The sequence below is a fragment of the Theobroma umbraticum genome, unplaced genomic scaffold (genome assembly GCF_002168275.2).
Source record: "Theobroma umbraticum cultivar Fairchild unplaced genomic scaffold, ASM216827v3 scaffold_146.0, whole genome shotgun sequence".
NCBI lineage: Eukaryota > Viridiplantae > Streptophyta > Magnoliopsida > Malvales > Malvaceae > Theobroma > Theobroma umbraticum.
In genome coordinates this window covers 7,866,284-7,888,893 of record NW_018397265.1, presented here as the reverse complement: position 1 = coordinate 7,888,893, position 22,610 = coordinate 7,866,284, and the positions used below count along the sequence as shown (strand labels likewise).

General features: G+C 36.1%; 3 protein-coding genes and 1 pseudogene across 3 annotated transcripts; 3 read left to right on the top strand and 1 right to left on the bottom strand.

Moving 5' to 3' along the window:
• Nucleotides 1–5,384: 5,384 nt before the first annotated feature.
• LOC110422403 (U-box domain-containing protein 38-like) lies at nt 5,385–7,624 on the top strand. Its single transcript, XM_021436283.2, has one exon. The coding sequence runs from the start codon at nt 5,721–5,723 to the stop codon at nt 7,362–7,364; it is 1,644 nt and encodes a 547-aa protein (XP_021291958.1). The 5' UTR covers nt 5,385–5,720; the 3' UTR covers nt 7,365–7,624.
• Nucleotides 7,625–8,853: 1,229 nt separating this feature from the next.
• On the top strand, nt 8,854–13,219 carry LOC110422405 (DNA glycosylase superfamily protein). The gene is given in 8 exon segments (XM_021436284.2): nt 8,854–9,245; nt 9,680–9,880; nt 10,772–10,828; nt 10,896–11,139; nt 11,696–11,722; nt 11,725–11,777; nt 11,779–11,844; nt 12,294–13,219. Coding segments are annotated over 8 exon segments (1,707 nt in total). The 5' UTR covers nt 8,854–8,873; the 3' UTR covers nt 12,981–13,219.
• A 499-nt stretch (nt 13,220–13,718) lies between these two features.
• On the bottom strand, nt 13,719–14,942 carry LOC110422507 (peroxidase 31 pseudogene; annotated as a pseudogene).
• A 563-nt stretch (nt 14,943–15,505) lies between these two features.
• On the top strand, nt 15,506–20,829 carry LOC110422505 (Glycosyl hydrolase family 47 protein). Its single transcript, XM_021436452.2, has 15 exons — nt 15,506–16,029; nt 16,534–16,576; nt 16,663–16,728; nt 16,802–16,863; nt 17,015–17,114; nt 17,329–17,511; nt 17,885–17,933; nt 18,016–18,195; nt 18,422–18,542; nt 19,152–19,233; nt 19,321–19,406; nt 19,531–19,631; nt 19,788–19,929; nt 20,030–20,180; nt 20,298–20,829. The coding sequence occupies exons 1-15, from the start codon at nt 15,890–15,892 to the stop codon at nt 20,517–20,519; spliced, it is 1,728 nt and encodes a 575-aa protein (XP_021292127.1). The 5' UTR covers nt 15,506–15,889; the 3' UTR covers nt 20,520–20,829.
• Nucleotides 20,830–22,610: the final 1,781 nt, after the last annotated feature.

Genomic DNA, 22,610 nt, shown 5'->3' with positions numbered 1-22,610 from the left:
CAGGCTTGGTGGGTTTGGGTTCATGGTTAGGTTTTTGGTCTGATGAGGCCTAGTTTGGAGGGTTTTTAACCTGACACGTGATTGAGTTTTTAGGCATAGGCTTAAGATCTGATGGGATTAAATTGATGGTTGCGTTTTTGGATGTGGGTTTGAGGTTTGATCAGATTGAGTTTGAATTATAATTTTTTTTTCTCTGTTCTAGAATTTCTTTTGATTTTTCATATGTGAGACATGTGAGAGGTTGAATTTGTCCAACCTCTCTCTCTCTCTCTTTTATTTTCCACTTGTCTCTTTTTCTTTTACAGTAAGGTTAGAGATTTTATTTAAAATTTTATTTTATTATCAGATGATTTATAAATGTGTTTTTATATGAAAATATTATTATAAATATCACCGTAATGGTTATAGTAATAGTAGTTATACATTTTGTATATATCAATGTATATTAATAATTAAATATGATAATATAATTATCATTATATATTTATTTTATAAAACTTCTTAACTTAATTGAAAAAATGATTTCATAATCCCAAGCGTATTACACGGACAATAATCTAATTTTCCACTAAGACTACCATAATCTCGGGAGATATACGTCGCCATCACTCCCCTTAGAAGGGGTTGATGTACTAGGTACCTAGGTCATCCGGATTCATGGTTCAAACCTGTTAAAAGGGTAAAGACTAAAGCCCAAACTTTGGACGTTAATATCAACCTTAGTTCCAAAACCTCATCATCATTAAGGTCAACGTCTATAGTTTGGGTACTCTAAGCATCCCTAGCCTTGACCAAGCAAGAGAAACAAAAGGTTATTTTGGACCATGACAGAATATCAACATGGGAGAGTGGGTCTGACCATTTGAAACACAATACATTAATATAATATAAAAAAATTTAAAGTTAAATCAGATGAGATTTAATTTTAATATATTTTATATTGGATCATATATGACATGTTTAAAGTATAAAAATTTTTATATCTTAACGTGTTAGATATTTAAAATTTATTTAAATATATTTAATTAATCATATTATTGTGTTTAAATGTGTATACATGATACGTTTTTTAGCTTGTTAAAAATTAATAGTTAAAGACTGTTTTAGCCTTACTTAAATAACTTTACATAATTATTTTAATAAGATTTTTAAATTTTATAAAAATAATAATGTAATTATGTTATGCCCAAACCTTAATTTTAAATTTTGTTTGTATATTTGATGTTATTGTTATTTTGTTTTGTTATAATTGTTTTTATAATTATTGATTTTAAATTTAAATAATAAAAATTATATTTAGTTGTAAATATTTTTACTTAATCATGTTATTAATCGTGTCGTGTCATATATTGACATGTTTAACAAATATATTAAACGTATCGTGTCATATTACATAGTTTTTAATCGTATATGTGTATGTATTTCAAATTTAAGATATAGGCTTAACGTGTTTCGTATCTGACATGTTTAAGACACAAAAACACGAATGGTCAGATCTACATGAAAGATAAGGACAGTTACCCAAATGAAAAATTCTCTATGCTTATAACTTCATCACACTTTGATATCTTTTATCAATTTTAAGTTAAATATTTAATTTTTTATTATCAATAAAAAATCTTAAACCATAACAAAAAGATTGATATTAAAATAAAAAGTTTATTGGACATGTGATGTAAAATTATGAAAGAGACATTAAGCAAGACACCAAATGAAAAGTAAAGATTTTGATTCAAGAGTACCATACATTCATTCATTAGCTATCTAGTTTAGGGTTTAGGTCTTCGTGATTAGATTATGTTTAATGATATCTTGATTAATTAAAAGTAGTTTAAGCAAGTTGTGCTTCAATCTCTACTTGTTTGCCCCACCCTAGGCAAACAATACAACACTATCTTACTTATGGAGTAAGCAAGCTAGACCTATTGCAAACTAATCCACTACAATCGAAAAAACAACATCAAAGGTGGTGGCTACCTAAATATTACAACATTATCATACCATGCTTGATTGCTTTACATGATTGCATGGGAGCTAGTTAGCTTAGCTTACTTTGGAAGGAAATACCTTTTAAAATTGAAAGAGTCCCCTTCACAAGGGGCAAAGGACTTTATATCCTGCATGGTCCAAAAAGTTGGTTGGTTTTTTGATTCTACAAGGAAGATATTAATTATTCTATTGTGCATCAACAAAAAAGATGGGTGCTTTTGCACTAAATATACAAGAAAACAAAACTACATATATATGCATGGAACATACATTAATTTTTAACATGGAAAAGTTGGGTATTTGTATTGCCTAATTGTAAAGGCTTTTTAGCACACTTTAGGAGGCGTAAGAGATCCCCCCTTTGGAATATTTCAAAAAAGAATTCCATGATAATTAAGTTTGTCTCCTTCTTATAATTGTGATTAACTTTTATATTAATAGTTAGATATGGTTAGGTTTCAATTGCAAATTAATGTTTTTGTGTGTGTTGGATCTCAAAGTACAACATCCAAATGTAAAAAAAAATTCTAATTAAGAAAACCCCAAGCCAAACACTCTGTTAGAAACCTATCTAATCTTTATGTTTCTAATTTGCGTAATGAATAACCTCTAATTATACTATAACTCTTCCTAGCCTAGCTAGTTGATTATTCTTTGAATGTCACTAATCAAGTTGTGTTGCTAGTGGCACATTAACATTAATTGTATGTATCTAATTCACTCAAAGAGTCGATTTCGAATCTCGTCTTCTCGAGGTCTGGAATTGGATACCAAATTAAGCTTTGGGAGTCTGAAGCTTACCATGTCTTTGGAAGATCAATAACATAAACTAGTACTTGTTGCAAGCAGCAAGGTTGGACAGAGTTGGTTTGGGAATTGAAAAGTATTCAAGTGTTGACTAAGTAGGCTGTCACCAACTCAAATTTTCTTTACTTGTGATCCTCTCTTGCCAAGTAACAACAAATTAAGACAGTTAACTCCAATGGTCTCTTCCCAATAAAGAAATTAATAAGTTATAATACAATTCATTAAAAAATATACTAATCTTCATGCTTCCTACCAGCTTTGGGTTTCTTATTAATTTAATTAACTAATTACGGCAGCATCATGTTTAAATTTAATATTAATATTATTTATCCTCATCCTTAAGTATGGTATTCAATATATACATTCAAAAGAAACTAACAAAGGATAAAAGATCAAAAAATGAGATACTGATTTTAATATTATGATTATTGTTATTACTATTCAAAAGGATTGGTGGTGTTTACTTTTGTATCCATCTAGATGATATTGATAACATACAAAATAAAAAAGGTGAAAGGATTGCTGTCAATTTTCGTGATTTATGCACCATTATATCATTCAAAATAAAAAACCCTTGAAGAAGTTAAGATGGAACTTGGACTATTTCAAATTGTTTATAAGATGTAATTAATATATACTTTTTTTTTTGTAAAAGTTGTAATTAATATATACTTATAATCTTAATGCATGCAACGACTTTGATACTTACTGAAATCATCTAAAATTTTTTGCATCAAGAGATTGTTCAAGGTTGCTAAATTCAACTATTAGAAAAAGATTGGCCAGAAAGATACTATTAAATAAAATTGAAAAGATAAGAGAGAGAGAAAAAAAAAAAAGAGTTTTCTTTGAAATGGTCATCCCTTTAATCCTCAGGCTAGTAAATATATTATTTCTAAATACGTATGAAAATTACCTCACAGCTTGCAAAGACTGATCAAATGGGGTGGCTAATGTATGACTTTGTTAGCTGACTATTGAGTTAAATCAACTATATTAATTAATTATATTTCAGCATCACTAATTAATCAAAATTTTGACCTTGACAATCTAATTAGTTCCGTCAAATTGAAACATTTAATTGAACAATAAATATATGAATTTTTTATTTAAAAAGTCATACAAAAGATTGTGATATGAAAGGAGTTGAGTTTAACTTTGCCCAAACAAAAATAATTTGGTGTTTGTACTGTAATTAAATCTGCTAGGAAAGGGAGAAGGATTTTTGTTTATAGCATAATAATATACTAGATTTGTAGAGAAAATTTATATGAAGAACACAAAGTTTGAAGGTCAAACGGACAGAAATAAGCAGAAGCGTATGATTCGAGGAGGACAAGAACAATTAAGTTGATAACATGGGTGCCTTGCCTATTAGCCAACTGACAATTAATAATAAACAATTTTAATCATAAACTAAAAACAAACAAAAGAAGAAGAAGAAGAAGAATTCTTGATCAAGAGTTAGTTACCACTTAGGAGTATGCAAGCAATCTTCTTACACAAGAGTCATTAATTGCAACAACATTAAAATAGCGTTTGATATGAGGAAAGTGAAAACATATTTCTTATAATGTACTTAATTAAATTACATTAAAGTGTTTATTTTACAACAGACCACTGCAATGTAAGATTACAATACAATCACATTACAGTCAAAAGATGTAATGTGATTGTAATATAAAACCAATACAATTACATTACATTACACTTTGTAATGTTTTTAAAGATATTTTTATTTTTTTATTTTATTTCCTTGTTAAAAATATTTTGAAATGTTATAATTAATATAGGTAAAAGAAATTAAAATAAAATATATAATATAAAAATTATATTAAAGAAATAAAAATAAAATATATAAGATTATAATAAGAAATGAAAATAAAATATATGACATTAAAAATATATTTAAAAGATGATACTAAATAAAAATTAACAATAAAAAATACAAGTATATTAAACTTGTATTTTAATAAATAGAAATAATTTTAAAAATTAATATTACATTATCAGTAAAGCACTTATAAACCAAATACTACATTGTTATCTTTTCTGCATTTTAATCATTATTTTACTTGTATATTAAACACTGTAATGTTATTTTACCTGCAATTATATTGTTTGTCATTACATTACCTGTAATTATATTGTATTGTAAAATACCAAACACCACATAATTTCATGATTATATTCCAAGTGATTAAGGTCTAATCTTTTGTTTTTTGCATATATATAATGTATATATTTTATAATTGAAAAGGAAATTTAAACTCTATTATTTAAGTAAGGGATCATATACTAACTAATGAATCAAATATTCGAATATTTGTTTCTTATATCTATTTCCTCTTTATTTATATATATATACTAAAAAGGAATTTAAAGATGAAAAAGATAAGATTTTACCTTGATTATTTGGAATGAAGCAAGTCTATATATATAGCTAGAAATATTAATGGAACATTTTGAATGTAATTTTTTGAGTATTGAATTTGTTATTAGCCCTATTCAAATTATAATCAATTTATTTACATTCAATTAGATATCTAGGGAAGTGATTTTTGATAAATTAAATGAAGGCTTTTCTCTGTTGTTAATGTTTATGAAAGACATTTGATGATTGTTTATAATTCCAATCTCAACCATTCATGACCAGTCAACTTTGCAGTACTTTGACCCAAAATTAAAGAATAAAAGAAAAAGAATCCGCACTGCCGAAGCCCAAACAAAAACAAGGCCAATTATGTAATTACGTCCCAGAGGCAGTGACCCAGCCTGATCTTTCCAAGGAAAGAAAAAGGTGGACGCCTACCAGCTTTTCTCTGCTTCTGCTTTCAGCTTCCCCAGCTCTGCGCCACCTCTCAGCCTCTACCCAATTCCTCCAAACAAAGAATTACCCAAATTTTAGCTTTCTTATTTTCATTATGGGAGGAAATGGAAAGCACAGGTGGAAAATTTCATTTTACCATCGTCACAATTCTTCTTCATCTCCCAAGCATTCCAAGACCCAAACCCCACCAGAATTCCTCTGCCCAATTTCTGAGTCTCTGATGTTCGACCCCGTTGTAGTCCCCTCTGGTCAATCCTTCGATCGAATCTCCATCCAAGTCTGCCGCGATCTCGGCTTCACCCCGACTCTCCCCGACGGCTCAATCCCCGACTTCTCCACCACCATCCCCAACCTCGCCATCAAAACCACCATCCTCACCTGGTGCCGCGACCACCACACCCAAGACCCGGCTCCACTCGATTACACCTCGGTCGAGAAAATCGTCCGTTCCAAGATTCAAGACCAAAGTCCTTCCACGCTTTTGTCGGCTCCCGATATTCGGGTCTCGGAGCGGGAGCTTTTGAAAGCCGTTGCTGAAAACCCGCCTGTTTTGTTCTCCCACGCGGCCACCGAAATAGGACCACGCGTCAACAACAACTTATACTGCTCCACCTCGTCATCTTCTGATGAATCCGTTATTGTTACCGCCAATAGTCCCCACACACCGTTACCACTTGCCACCCGCCCCGCGTGTTTCTCAACTTCCGGCTCGTCATCTTCGTCCATTGAAATAACCGAATCTGAGATAAACCCTAATTTCCAGTCTTCTTCTTCTTCTTCACCTGAAGAACAAGAGCTGCTTTTACAGCTTAAAAGTTCCGATATTTACGAGCAAGAAAAAGGTGTGATTTCGTTAAGGAAAATAACGAGGACTAAAGAAGAAGCTAGGGTGTCTCTTTGTTCTCCTCGGCTACTATCGACCCTCCGATCTCTAATCATTTCCAGATACAACGTTGTTCAAACCAACGCCATCGCTTCGCTTGTTAATCTTTCCTTGGAGAAGTCGAACAAGGTCTTTATCGTAAGGTCAGGATTTGTTCCTCTTTTGATTGATGTGTTAAAGGCGGGATCTTGTGAGGCGCAAGAGCATGCTGCCGGCGCGCTTTTTAGCTTAGCTTTGGAAGATGAAAATAAGATGGCGATTGGGGTTTTAGGCGCGTTGCAGCCGCTGCTTCACGCGTTGAGATCAGACTCCGAGCGTACTCGGCACGATTCCGCACTCGCTCTTTACCATCTTTCTTTGATTCAGTCAAACCGAGTTAAATTAGTGAAACTCGGCGCGGTTTCGACTCTGTTGTCGATGGTGAAATCGGGGGATTCAGCGAGTCGGGTGCTGCTGGTACTCTGTAATATAGCTGCGAGCACGGAGGGGAAGTCAGCGATGCTGGACGCCAATGCTGTGGCGATATTGGTGGGGATGTTGAGGGAAAGCGAGTTGGTCCCCGAGGCGACTCGGGAGAACTGCGTTGCGGCGTTGTTTGCATTGAGTCATGGCAGCATGAGATTCAAGGGATTAGCAAAAGAAGCGAGAGCCATAGAGGTCTTAAGGGAAGTCGAGGAGAGAGGGAGCCAGAGAGCCAAAGAGAAAGCGAAAAGGATTTTGCAGATGATGAGAGGAAGAGAGGAGGAGGAAGACGAGGAGATTGATTGGGAAGGAGCTTTGGACGCGGGTGGGCTCAGTCGCACTCGGTACCGAGCTGGTAGAGATGTTTTCGGTGCAAATTCTACCAACTTTTAGCAGTTTTTTGTGGGTTATGTGAATGTAATTATTGGTTTTTAATTTGGAGGGAAGTTCATTTCCTTCTCGTGAGAATAGGGTTTTTGTTCATGATTTGGGATGTGAATTTGTACATTCAAATCTCTGGGGTTTTGGGGTTTTAGCGTCTTTAGGTTATGATTGAATTTTTGTATTAAAAATTGTTGATGCAGCATGTTAGTGAAAATCCTTTTGTTGTAAAGGCAAGCCCTGAGTAAACCTGAACAACACATTTTTATGTAGTTTGTTCTTCCTCTAGAGCAATAAATCTTCCCTGCGAACATGGTTGCCAATTTGCTTTGTTGGGTTGGAAGTGGGGACTGTCATGTTTTTTCATGACAATTACTTGTTAGCATGTGCTGAATGGGGTGGGGACTATACTACCACCATTAAAGAAACTTGTCAGATCGGTATGTGTTGCAAGAGTAACAACGCATTATCTCTGAAGAACGTGAAGAAACACACATACAGAACGGGAAACTGTGTATACCATATTTTCCATCCATTGAAGATGATTTATGCATTGTATTTGTGGGGGCAAAATGCAAACTGTGTTCTGGAATTGGTAGCTGCCCTCAAGCATCCAACCGATTCTCCCTAAATTTAATGATATGCTCACTCAAAGCATAAAAACCAAACATCATAAGTATGATGTTGTTGGATACAGGCTGGTTTGCATGATGCTTGCTTCATCCCATAGAAACAGAGTTTATCACCAACAGAATATGGTACCGGTTGGCTCTGTTTCTTAGTCTTTCAGCCTTGTGAACTAGTATGCCAACAACCCAAAACCAGCTTGTCAGGTTCCGGAAAGTGGCGAGCGAGTAGTTTGTGTGAGGGAAGGGAAGGAAATCGATGTTGACTTGTATTAGTAGTAGTCTGCTTTTAGATTTAGCGGTTACACAGACCAGTAACTGACAAAACATCCGTTTCAATGAGAGAAATGCAAGCCATAGTGGCACCGTCATTTCGACAAGTCACTGTTCAATGCTTTCTAATGTCGTGTTTGCTTTAATTAATTCCTATTTTTTTCACAGAAAAAAAAAAAAAGAAAACCCAAAAATGATATGCGTTGGATCTGATAGGATTTCGGGTTTGGGGTTCAATATCTGGCTAAGCCCGAGGGAAAAACAAGCAGAGGCAAAGATGGCATGGCATTCCTTCCCAAGAGAAACAAACAGAGTCTTGGTCACACCATGATTTAGTATAAATGTGACAATGATTTTCATGTCTCTTTTCGTTTGTTGTTATTATTTTGAACTTTTCTCTTTACTCATTTTTACCTTTCTTTATCAGTAGTAATTGATTGCAATCGCAATACATACAAAGGTATCCTAAGCCCAAAACTTTTAATTAAGTCTCATATTGAAGTACATATGTAATTTTTATTATTAAACAGCCCATTGCTACTTCACGTGTACCCTTTGCTTTACTGCCTTTTTTAACCCAATATATTCATGAAAAAAATCAGCACACTGGGGCGAAGGCAAAATGAAAATGCAGAAAAGCCGCAAAAGGAAGCAGCTTGGGGTCGATGGCCACTCCAAAACACCCAAAATAACGACCGAGGAGCCATACCCATCTTACCATAGACCCACCCCTGACGAATGCAGATCCGTAAGAGACGAGCTCTTGGCTCTCCATGGTTTCCCTGCAGAGTTCCTCAAGTACCGCCGTCAGAGGCTCATCAAAACCGAGCCCACCATTGAAGCAAAATCAGAGCCTTTGGATAACAATTATGATGATGGGGAAGAGAGTGTGTTGGATGGTCTGGTGAAAACTGTGCTCTCTCAGAATACTGCTGAGCTCAATTCCCAAAAGGCTTTTGCTTCTCTGAAGTCTGCTTTTCCCACCTGGGAAGATGTAAGCTTTCTCGGCTTTTCTTTCATTTTCTTGTCAGTTCTTTCTATTTTCTCCTCGTTTTGCCTTGATGGATATTGCTATTTGTTGATTAGATTGGTTATTTTTGTTTTCAATTTTTGGCTTCATTGGTTATCAGTTGATAACAAGAATTTCCTTTTCCTTTTTTCTTTAATGTTACCTCTTATATATTTGGCTAATGAATAATTGGTGATTTACCTATGGAACATTTTACAGGTTTTTTATTGCCTTTATGGTATTGTGTTGTTTTAACTTAAAATGCTTCAAAGTTATGTGGGATTGAGGAGTGTTTAGTCTTGAGGGGTGAATTTGAATATTTTTTTAATTGTTTAAGTTACTTTTGATTGTTTCAATTCGGAGTCACATATTCATGAGTTGATATGGGTTATGTGTTGTTAACTTTTGTTTTTATTCAGGTACTTGCTGCAGAGTCGAAAAATCTAGAAAATGCAATAAGATGCGGAGGTCTAGCTCCAAGGAAGGCCTCTTGTATTAAGAATGTGTTGAGGTGTCTGCATGAAAGAAAGGGCAAACTATGCTTTGAGTATTTACGAGATTTGTCAATTGATGAAATCAAGGCTGAGCTCTCCAATTTTAAAGGGGTTGGCCCTAAGACAGTAAGTTTCCATAGATGGGCTTTCAGCAGGAAGGTTTAAGTATTTTGAATCCAGTACTTTTCTTGGAAGGAAGAAAATATAGCACTGCTTACTCCTTCTGAGCATTGAAGGAAATTGGAGAATACTTGCGCTTGGGGTTGTCTTTCCTGCATATGAATGTCTTGTGTATACAAATAATTAAATTTATTGCTTTCTCTTCTATGGCAAGTTTACTCTTGTTGCTTATCTTTTTCAAAGGTCACGTTGGTTGTCATGGCATACTTGTCCTGTGAACATTAAATCAGTCTATTTTCCTTTTCATGCAGCAAGCAAACAAGTATAATGTATTTGTTTGCGTCACCAATCACCTACATCTAGCCTTGAGGACAAATTTAATCTATTCTTGCACATGTGTGTATCTGAGTCAAATTTACACAAAATATGGTATCATTCTTTTTTAAAATAATCATTTTATTGCTATTTTACTTAAGTTTATATGCTCATGTACATGCTATTGATATGAAATTAACAGTGAAATAAATGAAAGGTTAATCCAATAAGAAATCCATGATGTTAGGGCATGTTATTTGTGAATCAGAATGAGAACTGGATCATTATGTAGAATGGTAGCACATATGATACTTAATCAGAAATCTATACATCTTGTATCAAGCTGACCGGGTTTAGGTAGTAAGTTAAAGATACGTAATTCTGGTTTCTTATTTAGACGTAGTAATTTAGCTGTTTAAACCTTCTTAATTGTATGTCCAAAAAATAGAACTCTTCTGGTTTGTCATCCTGTTGTTGAAGTTATGATTCGGCTTTGTTGATTGTTGTTGTGAATTACTTAATAATCTCAGCATTCAGATCCGCAGTTTGATCATATAAAACTCAATACTTGGGACATGGCAGGTGGCTTGTGTTTTGATGTTCAATCTTCAGCAAGATGATTTCCCAGTGGACACACATGTGAGTACCAGATTGCTCCAGTTGCTTTTGCTGTATGAAGCTTATTAGCTCTTAAATATCTATGCAGGTGTTTGAGATTGCAAGGGCCATTGGTTGGGTCCCAGCTACAGCGGACAGGAATAAGACATACCTTCATCTCAACCGAAGGATCCCAAATGAACTTAAGTTTGATCTGAACTGCCTCCTGTATACGCATGGTAAGCTTTGCCGCAAATGCACCATGAAAGGTAGTAGCCAGCAAAAATCGGCACGCAATGATGATTCATGTCCACTATGTACTTACTGCAAGAACTCTAGCATGAACAAAATTCCGTAACCTTTGCACTCCAATTCAGATCCTTATTTGACGTCACTTTGTTTCTCTTTTTTGCTCTTACTTAATTATTTGGTTTTGAGATTTTGGACCGCAGGATTAGAGAGAAAATTTCATGAACAAGTTGCACATAGTGACAGCAAATAAGATGAGTACTAACAATCACTATAAAGGAGACACGATTTGGCCACCAGGACAAATGCAGTGCCTTAGTGCATATGAGTTCTTTCTAAGGCAACAAATGAAATTTGTAGTACTTTGTGAAGGAAACGAAGAGTGGGATGCGAACACAATCCAATAGTTTATACTTGTGCCAAAAGGTTGAAAGAGTATTCCCTAGTAATCAGATTCCGAACTTTAGTTTACCTATAAAGTATTAGTCGCAAATGACAACATTGCTATAAAGTTTCTCTTTTTTGTATAGAAGTTGGTATTTGCACGATTTAAAAAGATATGACAGATCTTCTTTGTTATCCTTTCTTGGTAGATATGCTTGCATCATTATCCACTTTATTATTCCTTTTGTTTCTAAGCAAACTACTGTTGTATTTTCTGTTGCTGGAAGAGTTGTTATAAAATGGTTCCATTAGGAGCCGAAGTCACAGTAGTACAGTGGTCACAATTTGCAGATACTAACCATGTGTATAGAGAAGCACATAGATATTTTTGGGATATAACTGGTTAGGAAGTTAGTGCTGTCCTAGCTAGCATCCTCACCCTCTTTTTGACTTTTCGCATTACTTTAGATCTTTATCAAATATGAATTTTAATATGCTCAAGTTGTTATGCAATTGCATGTTAAAGTATTACTATTCATTAAGACTTTTTATATAAAATAGAAGAGTGGAATCAAAATAGACTGCTATGATGAATACTGAAGGAATATATGTATTAAAACTTTTTATTCTGTGTTTAAATCTGATTTTTTTTTCTTTTTCCTTCCTTATTTTCCATGACTTTGTTTGATACCTTTTCACTGTTCTTATTTGGAAGCTTACATCAACTAATCCAAATCAGATTTCTATAAATTGGAGAAGAAGCATTCTGGGATGTCCTAGACTTTCTATATAATAGAATAAGATATACACATTGCTGCTTCCACCCTTTTCTTGCTTGTAAGGGACGTATTTGATGGTTTCACTGCAAAATTAGATGGGCAAGGAACAGTTGAGGTTGTTTGGGTTTGAGATGAGTTTCCATGACGGTGATGAAAATCAGCCAGGGAGATCTGAAGAAGTGAAAGATTCAGGAAAGTCATTAGAGAACATTTTGTCTAAGGTGGGGAAAACTGTTAAAGAGAAAAGCGTGACTAAGAAACTAGAGAAGAGAAAATATGAATGTCAGTTTTGCCTCAAGAAGTTTACAAACTCACAGGCTCTTGGGGGACACCAAAATGCCCATAAGTCTGAGAGGCTAAAGAAGAGAAGAATGCAGCTTCAGGCAAAGAGCACAAACTTGAGTTTTGCGGATGAACCTCCCCATGATTACTGTGGTGTCACGCAGCATTGTTCTCTTCCATCTTCCGATTCCTGGTCTCCTAGTGTACCCGAGTGTACACTGTTCAAGGAGTTTCTAATTAACTTCAAGACTACTTTTGATCAGGATCAAAGTTTATACTGCAACCTGGCTGACTTCTGTCATTCCATTCCTTTGCCTTCTCATCATAACCATTTAGAGGAAGACACTTGCGGCAGGCACATTGTCATCAAGCCGTCTCCATCTTATATTTCAGAGGATTGTGAGAGTCTGTATACTCGGTTAGGACTTGCTCCACCAGCTATCCACAGCTCCTCCAGAAATGGGACCATGCTAGAGTTGGGAAAATGCAGAGAAGGCTAATTTTCTGTAGTCATATTGAGTTCACCAATTCTCCGGTCTGCAGTCTGGAGTATGAAGGGAATATATATAATAAAATTGTCCATGATCTTGTAAATCTTTCTAGAAATATCTAACTAGTTTTTCGAATGCTTTCTTTCTATTTTTTTGCTTGCCATGTATGCTACTCATCGTTTCAGAAAGCAGACACATTTTCTGAGTGGATTGTTATTGTTTTCAAACAAGTGATTAATTGTCTGCAAGTTCCTTCTCTTCTATTTTATTCAAAAAAAAAAAAGAAATTATGCTGTTTGCAGGGGTGCAAGAAAGCACACCCTTTGCTTGCATCAGTGTCTGATACAAGGTTGAGCCTGGTAGTCTATTTCCTTTGCTGATGTGTGTCGAACAGTATTCAGATAAGCTCAACTTCAAACTTTAGGATGTCCATAATTTTGCTTAAAGCCTCTTTCACAGCTGTTGGCTTGGCTTTATATACTTTTTCTAAGTTATAAGATGGATTTTGAACAACCCAAAAATGTTGCACCAATTCCGTGCAGAAAAAGGATTCCTGATTTTGAGAAGCAAATAATTCAATGCTGTTCACTCTGTTTTGGAATGATTGAAAGAGGAAAAACTTTTGAGTCCATAAATAATTGTTGCTTGAAGAATCCCCCCAACAATCAAGAGATGCATGAATTAAGCAGAACAATGCTTACTATAAAAACCACAAATTCTTGCACTTCTTGATCTTTTTGTAGTCATACAAATCATCATCCCTATCAATAGTTAGTTTGCAACATTATTGAAAAGTCATCCATCCTCACATATATAAATCATTTCATAAAAGAGAAAATAATAATAAAAATACAATACAATCTCTTCCTTTTATGCTCACATCCATGGCCATCACCAATAAAAAAAAAAAAGCTATATTAAAAAACTCTATGTCTGAATAGAGTTAAAAGCATCACATTTGCGCCTCACCTCTCCTTTCCTCCCAGTCTTAATCCCATACCTGCTGAGCTTCTCCATTGCTCGAGCAAAATCATTGAAAAATGCAGTCTGGTTTGTAGCATACAATTGCACAAAAGGCCTCGTCCTGGGGTCTTTTAGTAGCGCATTATCTGATTCCAACAGCCCCAGCCCCCTCAGTAAGTTCTGGTAATACATGTTATCAAACTTTGAGGGAGTCATGGCGTCATTGAAAGCTGACATTGCAGTATCCTTGGTATAATTTTCACACACTTTCTTTAGAGCCGCAGCATACTTTGGATGATAACCAGGGTCAGTTGGGGTATTTTTTTTGTAGTTGTAAAGCCTGTATGCAAACTCTTTGCAGTGAGAGAACCCAATGGTGTGCGCACCATTAAGGGCAACCATCTCTTGAACTGTGAATTTCTTGGATTCAAACAGCCTGATGATTTCATCCACGGTCGTGTTAGCTCTCGGGAGGTTGCCTTCGACGCTGGAGATCTTAGACAGCAGGCTGTCTTTGCGGCCAAGCCTAACGGTGTACAAGGGTCCACCAACCATGTTGATGAAGTTGCGTGTGGCAAGGGCGAGGATGTCAGCGCATGAGACAATGCCAGGGCAAGAGAGCTCGATAGCTGTCTTTGCACGGACGATCACATCAAAAGCATCCCCTGGAAGAGACAGGTTGATGTCTGCGTCACGTTCGGCCTTGTTGAAGGAATTGGAGGAGATAAGGACTGAAGCGTCACAGCCTCCTACCATGCAGTCGTGGAAGAAGAGACGGAGGGTGGCTGCGGCCGTGGTGGGGTTGTTGATCTGCTTGTTGGTGACTGTTTCTCGAATGATGCTTTCCAAGTTAGGGCATGAGTTTTTGTAATAGTCAGTGGAGAGCTTGGATTCTGAGCAAGGGATGGAGAGGAGGAGGAAGAGGGGAATGAGGAAGAGAAAGGAAGGAAAAGCCATGGTGAGGATGGAGACAAAGGCCTTTCCTGCTTTCCTGTTCCTGAGGGGGTTTTTCCCCTATGGAAAGGAAGAAAGACAGAGAGAAAGAAAGAAAGCAAGAGGATGGAAAGGCAAAAACTGTGGGGGACTCTCATGGATGGGAGGGGTTTTAGGAGAAGCAAGTTTCTGTTTTTTCTGTTATTGAGTAGGGCTTTATTTGTCATGAATTTTGTTTGTTCGCTGTCCCCAGTGTTTGCATTGCTTTTGCATGTTAAACTTTTGGCTGATTGGCGTAGCTGTTTGAGCGTGGAGTGCGCAGAACCGGCAGTTCTCCATGGCTAATTTGGCCTTGAATCTTGATCTGTTTCTCAGGATGAAAAACACACACAGGCACAACTGTGTTGACCACACCCACACCCACACCCAGACCCAGAGTCCATAAATAGACCAAACAAAAGATGTGATCATGTGCAGTCAGTCCATCAACAAGATTATTGACGAGAAAAATCATAAAACATATGTTAGCCCCCATGGGATATGAATGTAGTGGAACAAAGGTACACTACTTTTTTTTTTGTTTCCACGGGATATCGAAAATCATTCCAGCTGCGCATTAATGCTTGAATTTGACTCCAGTTTTTACTCCTCCATGTTCACCAGATTAAATCGAAATAACTCAGGTAGAAAAACACCTATGCATGCTCAACTATTGTTTACTGCATGGATGGCTGGTTTACCTTCGTTAAAATCATTAAAATGAGCTGGAACATTTGACCAACATGTGATTGGCTATCCACTTTCCTGCAAAGTTGTGATTGGCCAATTCCTTGTATGCCATGTCAATCTCAATTCTTATTTCCTCATTCAGTTGATGCTACTCTTTGGCTCACTATATCAGCCTCCTCTTCTTCTCCCGGATCTACTCCCACCTCCTACTCTTGACTTTTCCTCTCTCTTAAAACATAAAAATTCAGTTTTTAACTCGTTTTTCTTGTCCAAATTCAAGACAAGACCAGACCATGTTTTTACCTCGCAATTATGGGACTTGGCTTCTCTTGTTCCTCCTCATTTCTCCTACCTTGTTTGCTCCTTCCCTGTCTCACCTTGATTCCCGTTGGGCAGCAAAGAAGAGACACATGAGAGAGAAAGTTAGAGAGATGTAAGCCCATAACTTTTTATCACTTTATATTTTGCTTAAATTCCAGTTTTGATTATTGGATATTTGAATTTTAATGAGCTTGGACTAATGGGTATTGATCAATTTGAAGTTTTTTTTTTGGCTCGGGTAGTTGTTTCTCTTTGATTTTCGTGCCAATGTAGGAGAAGGAAAGGGAATATGTGATGAATGTTTTAATCTCAATCTCTTCACTGTTTAGGACCTAGAAATTTTATGTCTATTCACTTGCTTGAGCTTGATACAGCAAATGACAGGTTTCAGTTAACTTGAGAGTTATGCATCAAGGGAAAGAAAATTTTCTAGTAACCAAAGGAAGATGAAGTTTTGATTGAATTATCAGAGGCTATATCATAATTTGAACTGCAACTCAATCCTGATTCCATTGAGTTTGTCCAAGTATCTGAATTTTGTGCCTTTTGGATTGACATCTATATATTCTTAAACATTTTCTCGGCCAATTTGTTCACTATATACTCCTCTTTGCAGGTTCTATCATGCATATGACAACTACATGACACATGCTTTCCCGGTCAGTTGATGTCCTACCTCCATATATTAAGCCACTATATCTCTTTTGTTGCAATTGGTATTGAATTATGTTTCAATTCTTCACAGCATGACGAGCTGAAGCCACTTAGTAAAAGCTTCACTGACTCTCTTAGCGAGCTAGGAAATTTGAAGGTAATAAATTATTAGTTGAGAATGACAGTATTCAACTCAATGGTGTGATAACAATCTATTCTTCAACTTGCAGCTTGAACACTTACCACAAGACTATAATGGATCTGCCCTTACTCTTATTGAATCGTTGTCCAGGTATAATTGATTATCTAAACAGAAATTTGTATGCGATAAATTAATGACTGCATGTTAGCACCAACTATATATTCATTTTTATACATGTGTGAATTCTGATTAGGACTTAGGACAAGTCCTTGTTCTGATACAAGTTTTCTGCTCTTCCCAGCCTGGTTATCATGGGTAATAACACAGAATTTGAACGGGCAGTTATTTGGCTATCTGAAAATCTGACTTTCAATATTGATGCGAGGATAAATCTTTTTGAGGTATCTAATATGATATCTTTTTATGCAGAGATAGAATTAAATTGGGTTATGTTTGTGATAAGTTTTTCATAATGTAATTGATGATTTTTGAAACTTATTGCTACAGGAGTCTGTAGTTCTATCTCTTAGGAGTAGTAGGTTTCATTCTCAGCTTGAGCAACTTACATGGGGCATTTCTAATTACATCCCTTTTCACTTGATTTCTGTTGTGTAGTGCAACATAAGACTTCTTGGAGGACTTATTTCTGCTCATATTCTTGCAACTGATTCCACAAACAGGTTGGTTCACGGATCTTACAAGGTCCAGCTGCTTAATCTTGCTGAAGATTTGGGGCGGCGCTTTTTACCTGCTTTTGATACACCCACTGGGTTACCATATGCCTGGATTAACTTAAAGGTATTGCCTAAAACATGCTAGTGACAGCTGTATTACATATTGAAGTTCAAAATAGAATATACTTTGTGATGATTAGTGTTGCATGTACGGCCATTTTGTGCTAGTAATAAACTACATGATGTTGGTAAAAATGCGAATGTGCTAAAAACAGTCCAGCAAAACCAATAGAGCAAACAACCTTTAGAAAAGCTAAGACACTTTGATGCTTGGCTGATTTTATCTGGTACTGGCATGTTTGAGACTTCCCTCAGCTCACATGATCTTTTCGATTGGAAGTTTACCTTTTAATTTCTGGGAAGTATGAATATGCTCTGTTGATTTTGTTTGTTAAGAGGATATATGACTCCGCATCAATGCAAAATTCTGTGGACAGTATGGAGTAATGGAAAATGAGACTACGGAAACGAGCACTTCAGGGTGTGGTAAGGCTCTTATTAGAATAATGTAAGATGTGTCTCATAAAGTATGCAATCCTATAATTGTTGATTTTCCATGTCTATTCAGGTTCTCTGATTCTTGAAATGGGAGCATTGTCGCAATTAACTGGTGACCCCAGGTACGAATCTGCAGCTTTACGTGCTCTACGTAAATTATGGAGCATGCGTAGTTCCTTAAATCTACTGGGAACAACACTGGATGTGATAACTGGGGAATGGATTGAATATTCATCTGGCATTGGTGCTGGTACGTGCTATCTGGACTTTGTAGTCATGCAAGATCTTCTATCATGCAGTGCATAAGGTTGCTAGAATATAGTGGCATTCTCGCGTCACATGGGTGGCATTGATTTTCTATTTTAGATTTGAAATGGTTTCCAATTGAATCGTATGATTGAATCATCAACCCTTTTATCTTATTATTATTATTATTATTATTTTTCTGATGATAGATTTTGTGTGGGTTTTCTAAGGGGTTGATTCATTCTATGAGTACCTATGCAAGGCTTATATTCTTTTCGGAAAGGAGGACTACTGGAGAATGTTTCATTCTGCTTATCTTGCAGTACAGAAGTATTTCAGACACGGTTCATGGTACTGCACTAAGGATGTATCTTTAGATTTTGTTATTATGTTGTCTTATGATGAAGTGTATCTAAATCCATTGAGATACATGGTCAATAATACTCTTTCCAGCCTTGCATATTACTGTGAATAAAACTCTTTTCACCTTAATTCCATCAACTTGTCTAAACTTTGGGTCCTGGCCACAAGGTTAAACTGTAAAACAACTTTGATGTCATATTATATATGTACACATTATTTACTTTGGTAATGGCATGCAATAATTGGAAGTTTGGTTGAAATCCTTTAAAGCAAAAGCTTTTAGGAATTTTCCTGACTTAGAGACCAAGGTAGCTAGGCTTTACTCTTTAATTCTATGGTAATGCGTTCTCTTTAATATTTTACTCTTTTCTCAGATCTTATTGACCTTGTTCTATCACATCTTTCTTTTAACTCTTTGATAATTTGAATTTTGGAAAATTTCTAATTTAGGTATCATTTAATGTAAAAGACACATGTCAAGCCTTAAAACAGTATTTTTAAAAAATGCAACTTTTGACATCTGGCTATAGCAATAACTTTACTTGAGAGCTAGTCAAATTAACACTAACTGATTGTGAGCACATTATTGTAATAAAGGTACCATGAAGCTGATATGAGGACAGGAAAAGCAACATATTGGCAGCTTACAAGCCTTCAAGCCTTTTGGCCTGGTTTACAGGCAAGTAACTGAAGCCTCTGACACCAGGTTCCTAGTTTGTTTCCTTGGAAAGGGTCTTCTAATTTAATGTTAGAATTCTTGTATTAGGTTCTTGTGGGGGATATTGGAGCTGCTAATTCATCACACCGTGAGTTTGTTTATGTATGGGAGAAATTTGGAGTTCTACCAGAAAGGTATTGGACTTTTGAAGTTTAAGAGCTTATGGTCTTTTGGTTATGACTGTGGACATGTGGTTGGTTTTTTATAATTTCATTTTTCATCCAAATAATAGTGACCTGAAGTATGGAATCCTTCTAGGTACTTGCTGGACCATCAGATGTTACATCCTACTGAAAAGTATTATCCTCTGCGGCCAGAGTTGGCAGAGTCCACATTTTACCTATATCAAGCAACTAAAGGTGCTAATCTTCTTCACCAGTTGTATTTTCTGTTGTGTCTTTGAAGTTTTTGTTTTCCTTAGTTTTGTATTCACTATCTCATAGGTACTTTTGACTGCTGGTTTTTGTAATGAATTTACTCTTATGTGTGACATTAAAAATCTTTTATGAATACAGACCCTTGGTACATACAAGTTGGTGAATCAATTGTTAACTCTCTTAATTCATACACCAAAGTGGAAGGAGGATTTGCAAGTGTTAGAGATGTGACAACTATGCAGTTGGAAGATCATCAGCATAGCTTCTTTCTTGCTGAAACGTGAGATAATTTTTTGATTCGTATTCCTTTTTTAGGATATACAAATGCATCTCCACAGCCCGACACTGTTTCTTAAGTATTCCATTGCCATTTTCTGTAGGTGCAAGTATTTGTATCTTCTCTTTGATGATTCTTTTTTGGTTGATCGGAATTATATTTTCACAACCGAGGGTCATCCTCTTCCGATATTAAGTTCTTGGCATGAGAGGCTTCCAGAGACATACATTCCTACCAACTGGACATATGCAAAGGTTGTCCTTCTGATTTCTTAATTATTCGTTTATAAAAATACCATAATTTTACCATCCTAAATAGTGATATAAGGAGCAAAAACACCAGACTAAATGTGTATAAGTTTAACGGTGCAGAGTGGACTGCCAACAAGACCAGCGAGTGCAATGTCTCTACAAGTCTGTCCTGCAACAGCTTTGAGGTCAGGATATGGTGTCCAACAGATTGAGAGTGCATGCCACGTCCCTGATTCTCGTGGGGACCATAGGTGTTTCACTGATGAGGAATGTGGAGTTGACTCAACTAATTGTAGAAGAAGGTCATGCAGCATGGCTGGTTACTGTGGGTTGTGGATCTAATGATCACTGAAATACAACCAGGTATTCTTTCTGGCAAGACATAAATTTATGGAAAGATTGCTCTACAAGTAAGTTGGTGGCGAGATAGACTGTTTCCTCAGTTTGTAAACTACCTATGATAGATTGAAACAAGGAAAAGCAGAAGGCATAGAAACACAGGTTATAGAAATTGCAAGATAATGCAGACATGCGATGTCATATAATTCGGAAATGTTCCTTTAGATCTTGGCAATTTAGCCACCCTGTCGTCCTTGAATCCATGATTCGAATTTTGATTGATTGCTTAACAAAGAGAAAGAATCTGATTTCAGTCATGGTTGTGATGAGATTTAGATATAGTGGTGCTGAAACCTTTTATGCAGCAAAATCAGTCACATTGAGAAATTCTTGCTCTTATTTTGATGCTCTTGTGCTCATAGGTCATTGGAATTGAAATATATTTTCGATTATTAAATGAAAAATATCATATAATCATATTAATATGTCATATCATGTCATCGTTTGTTAAGATATGTCTAAGGCATTTTCTTTTATTGAAGTTGTCAACTTCAATTTGCAGTGCAATGCTGTGTGATTAAGCGCAGCTCATCAATCATTCAATCAAATAATTGGCATATATCCAACACCTTCCTCTAGTCAAAATACTAAATGTATTTCCCTTTCCATCCTCCCATGGGGCCCTACCGCAGTCACATGTACGACTGGCTGACAAATATGGGCCACCCTTCAGTAGCCAAGTGGCACGTGGGCAGTCCTTTCCCATTCATGTCCAACCACACATCATGTAATCACTGTCAGTCCAACCCCAAGTTTCCCCTATGGGGAGGGAGCATCCCATCTGCTGCTCGTACCGTACGTGATCAACCAAGAGTTAGAGACACCCAACATGGGTAGACAAATATGTGGTCGAAAAACTGTGTTCGACTTATGATCACGATACTTGATTTTCCCTCCCGTGAGGAAGTCAGCATCATATGTCAATACTCTTATAATTAATTCGGTGTTGGAAGGACATACGTATAAGGCTGCATTGCATTTATGGTAATGGTTATGGTTATTCATATCACCCTCCAACTGGAGTCCCAATAATTTGTTGGTTTCGATAGTAAATAAATGATATGGATAATTTTTCATTACTTGGGTAGAATGTAAATTCCAGAAAAATTGAATGTCTTTGCTGTCCTCAAAGGAATTTAACATTGAGAGCTATACATTACAAAATGACAAAACCATAAATATCTTGAAACATATTAGCTTTGCTAGTAACATTGAGAGCTATAAGCTGTCCATTTTCAATGCATGAAAAACGCCAAGCTATGGACAGACCGACCTGACCTACCCCTCCTTCAAGTTGGCACATAGGGAATGTGGAGTTAGAGTTAGTTGGGGTTGAATAAAAAGTAGACAAAGGAAGATTCGTGGAAGTGGGAAGAGAAAGTACGTACCTTATGATTCTTGCATTAGGACGAATCTCCTTTTTTCAATCCAAATCTTTGGACCCTTTCACCCTATTTGATCTCATATCATGCTCACTCCGCTCCATTTTCTTACTCTAGGGTCTAGGCATCTTTTCCTACCAAGTTGCCACTTCAATTGAACTGTCGAGACACCAAGGAGAAGCACATTGATTTCCATTTGCTATGCTTGGCAGTAGAAGCCTAGAAGGAGAGTGAGCTGATGGTTGATTTCAATGGCGGGTATTAAGTAATCACGAGACAGGGAAAGGCACACCAGCTGCATCAGCAATCAGGACCATTCCCTACTTGAGGGGCATATTCACTTATCAAGCTCCACTTGACCACCCATTAAATCATTTCGACTTCAAATACTTGTAATTTAAATGTTTTTAATCTGAGCTATATCGATTTTTGGTTCAAATTATTCATATATGGATTGATATTAAATGATTGAGATTATTATAACTCTTTTTTTTTTAGATCTACATTCTTTAATGACGTTTAGAGAACTTTTAATTGTCTATATTTCAATTCTCAAATCAAATTAAATGACACTCATAATAGTAATATTTATATATAAGGCAGTGGTTCAGGCGATCGGTTGTCACCGTGCTCATCCTTGCTCTAACCTAGA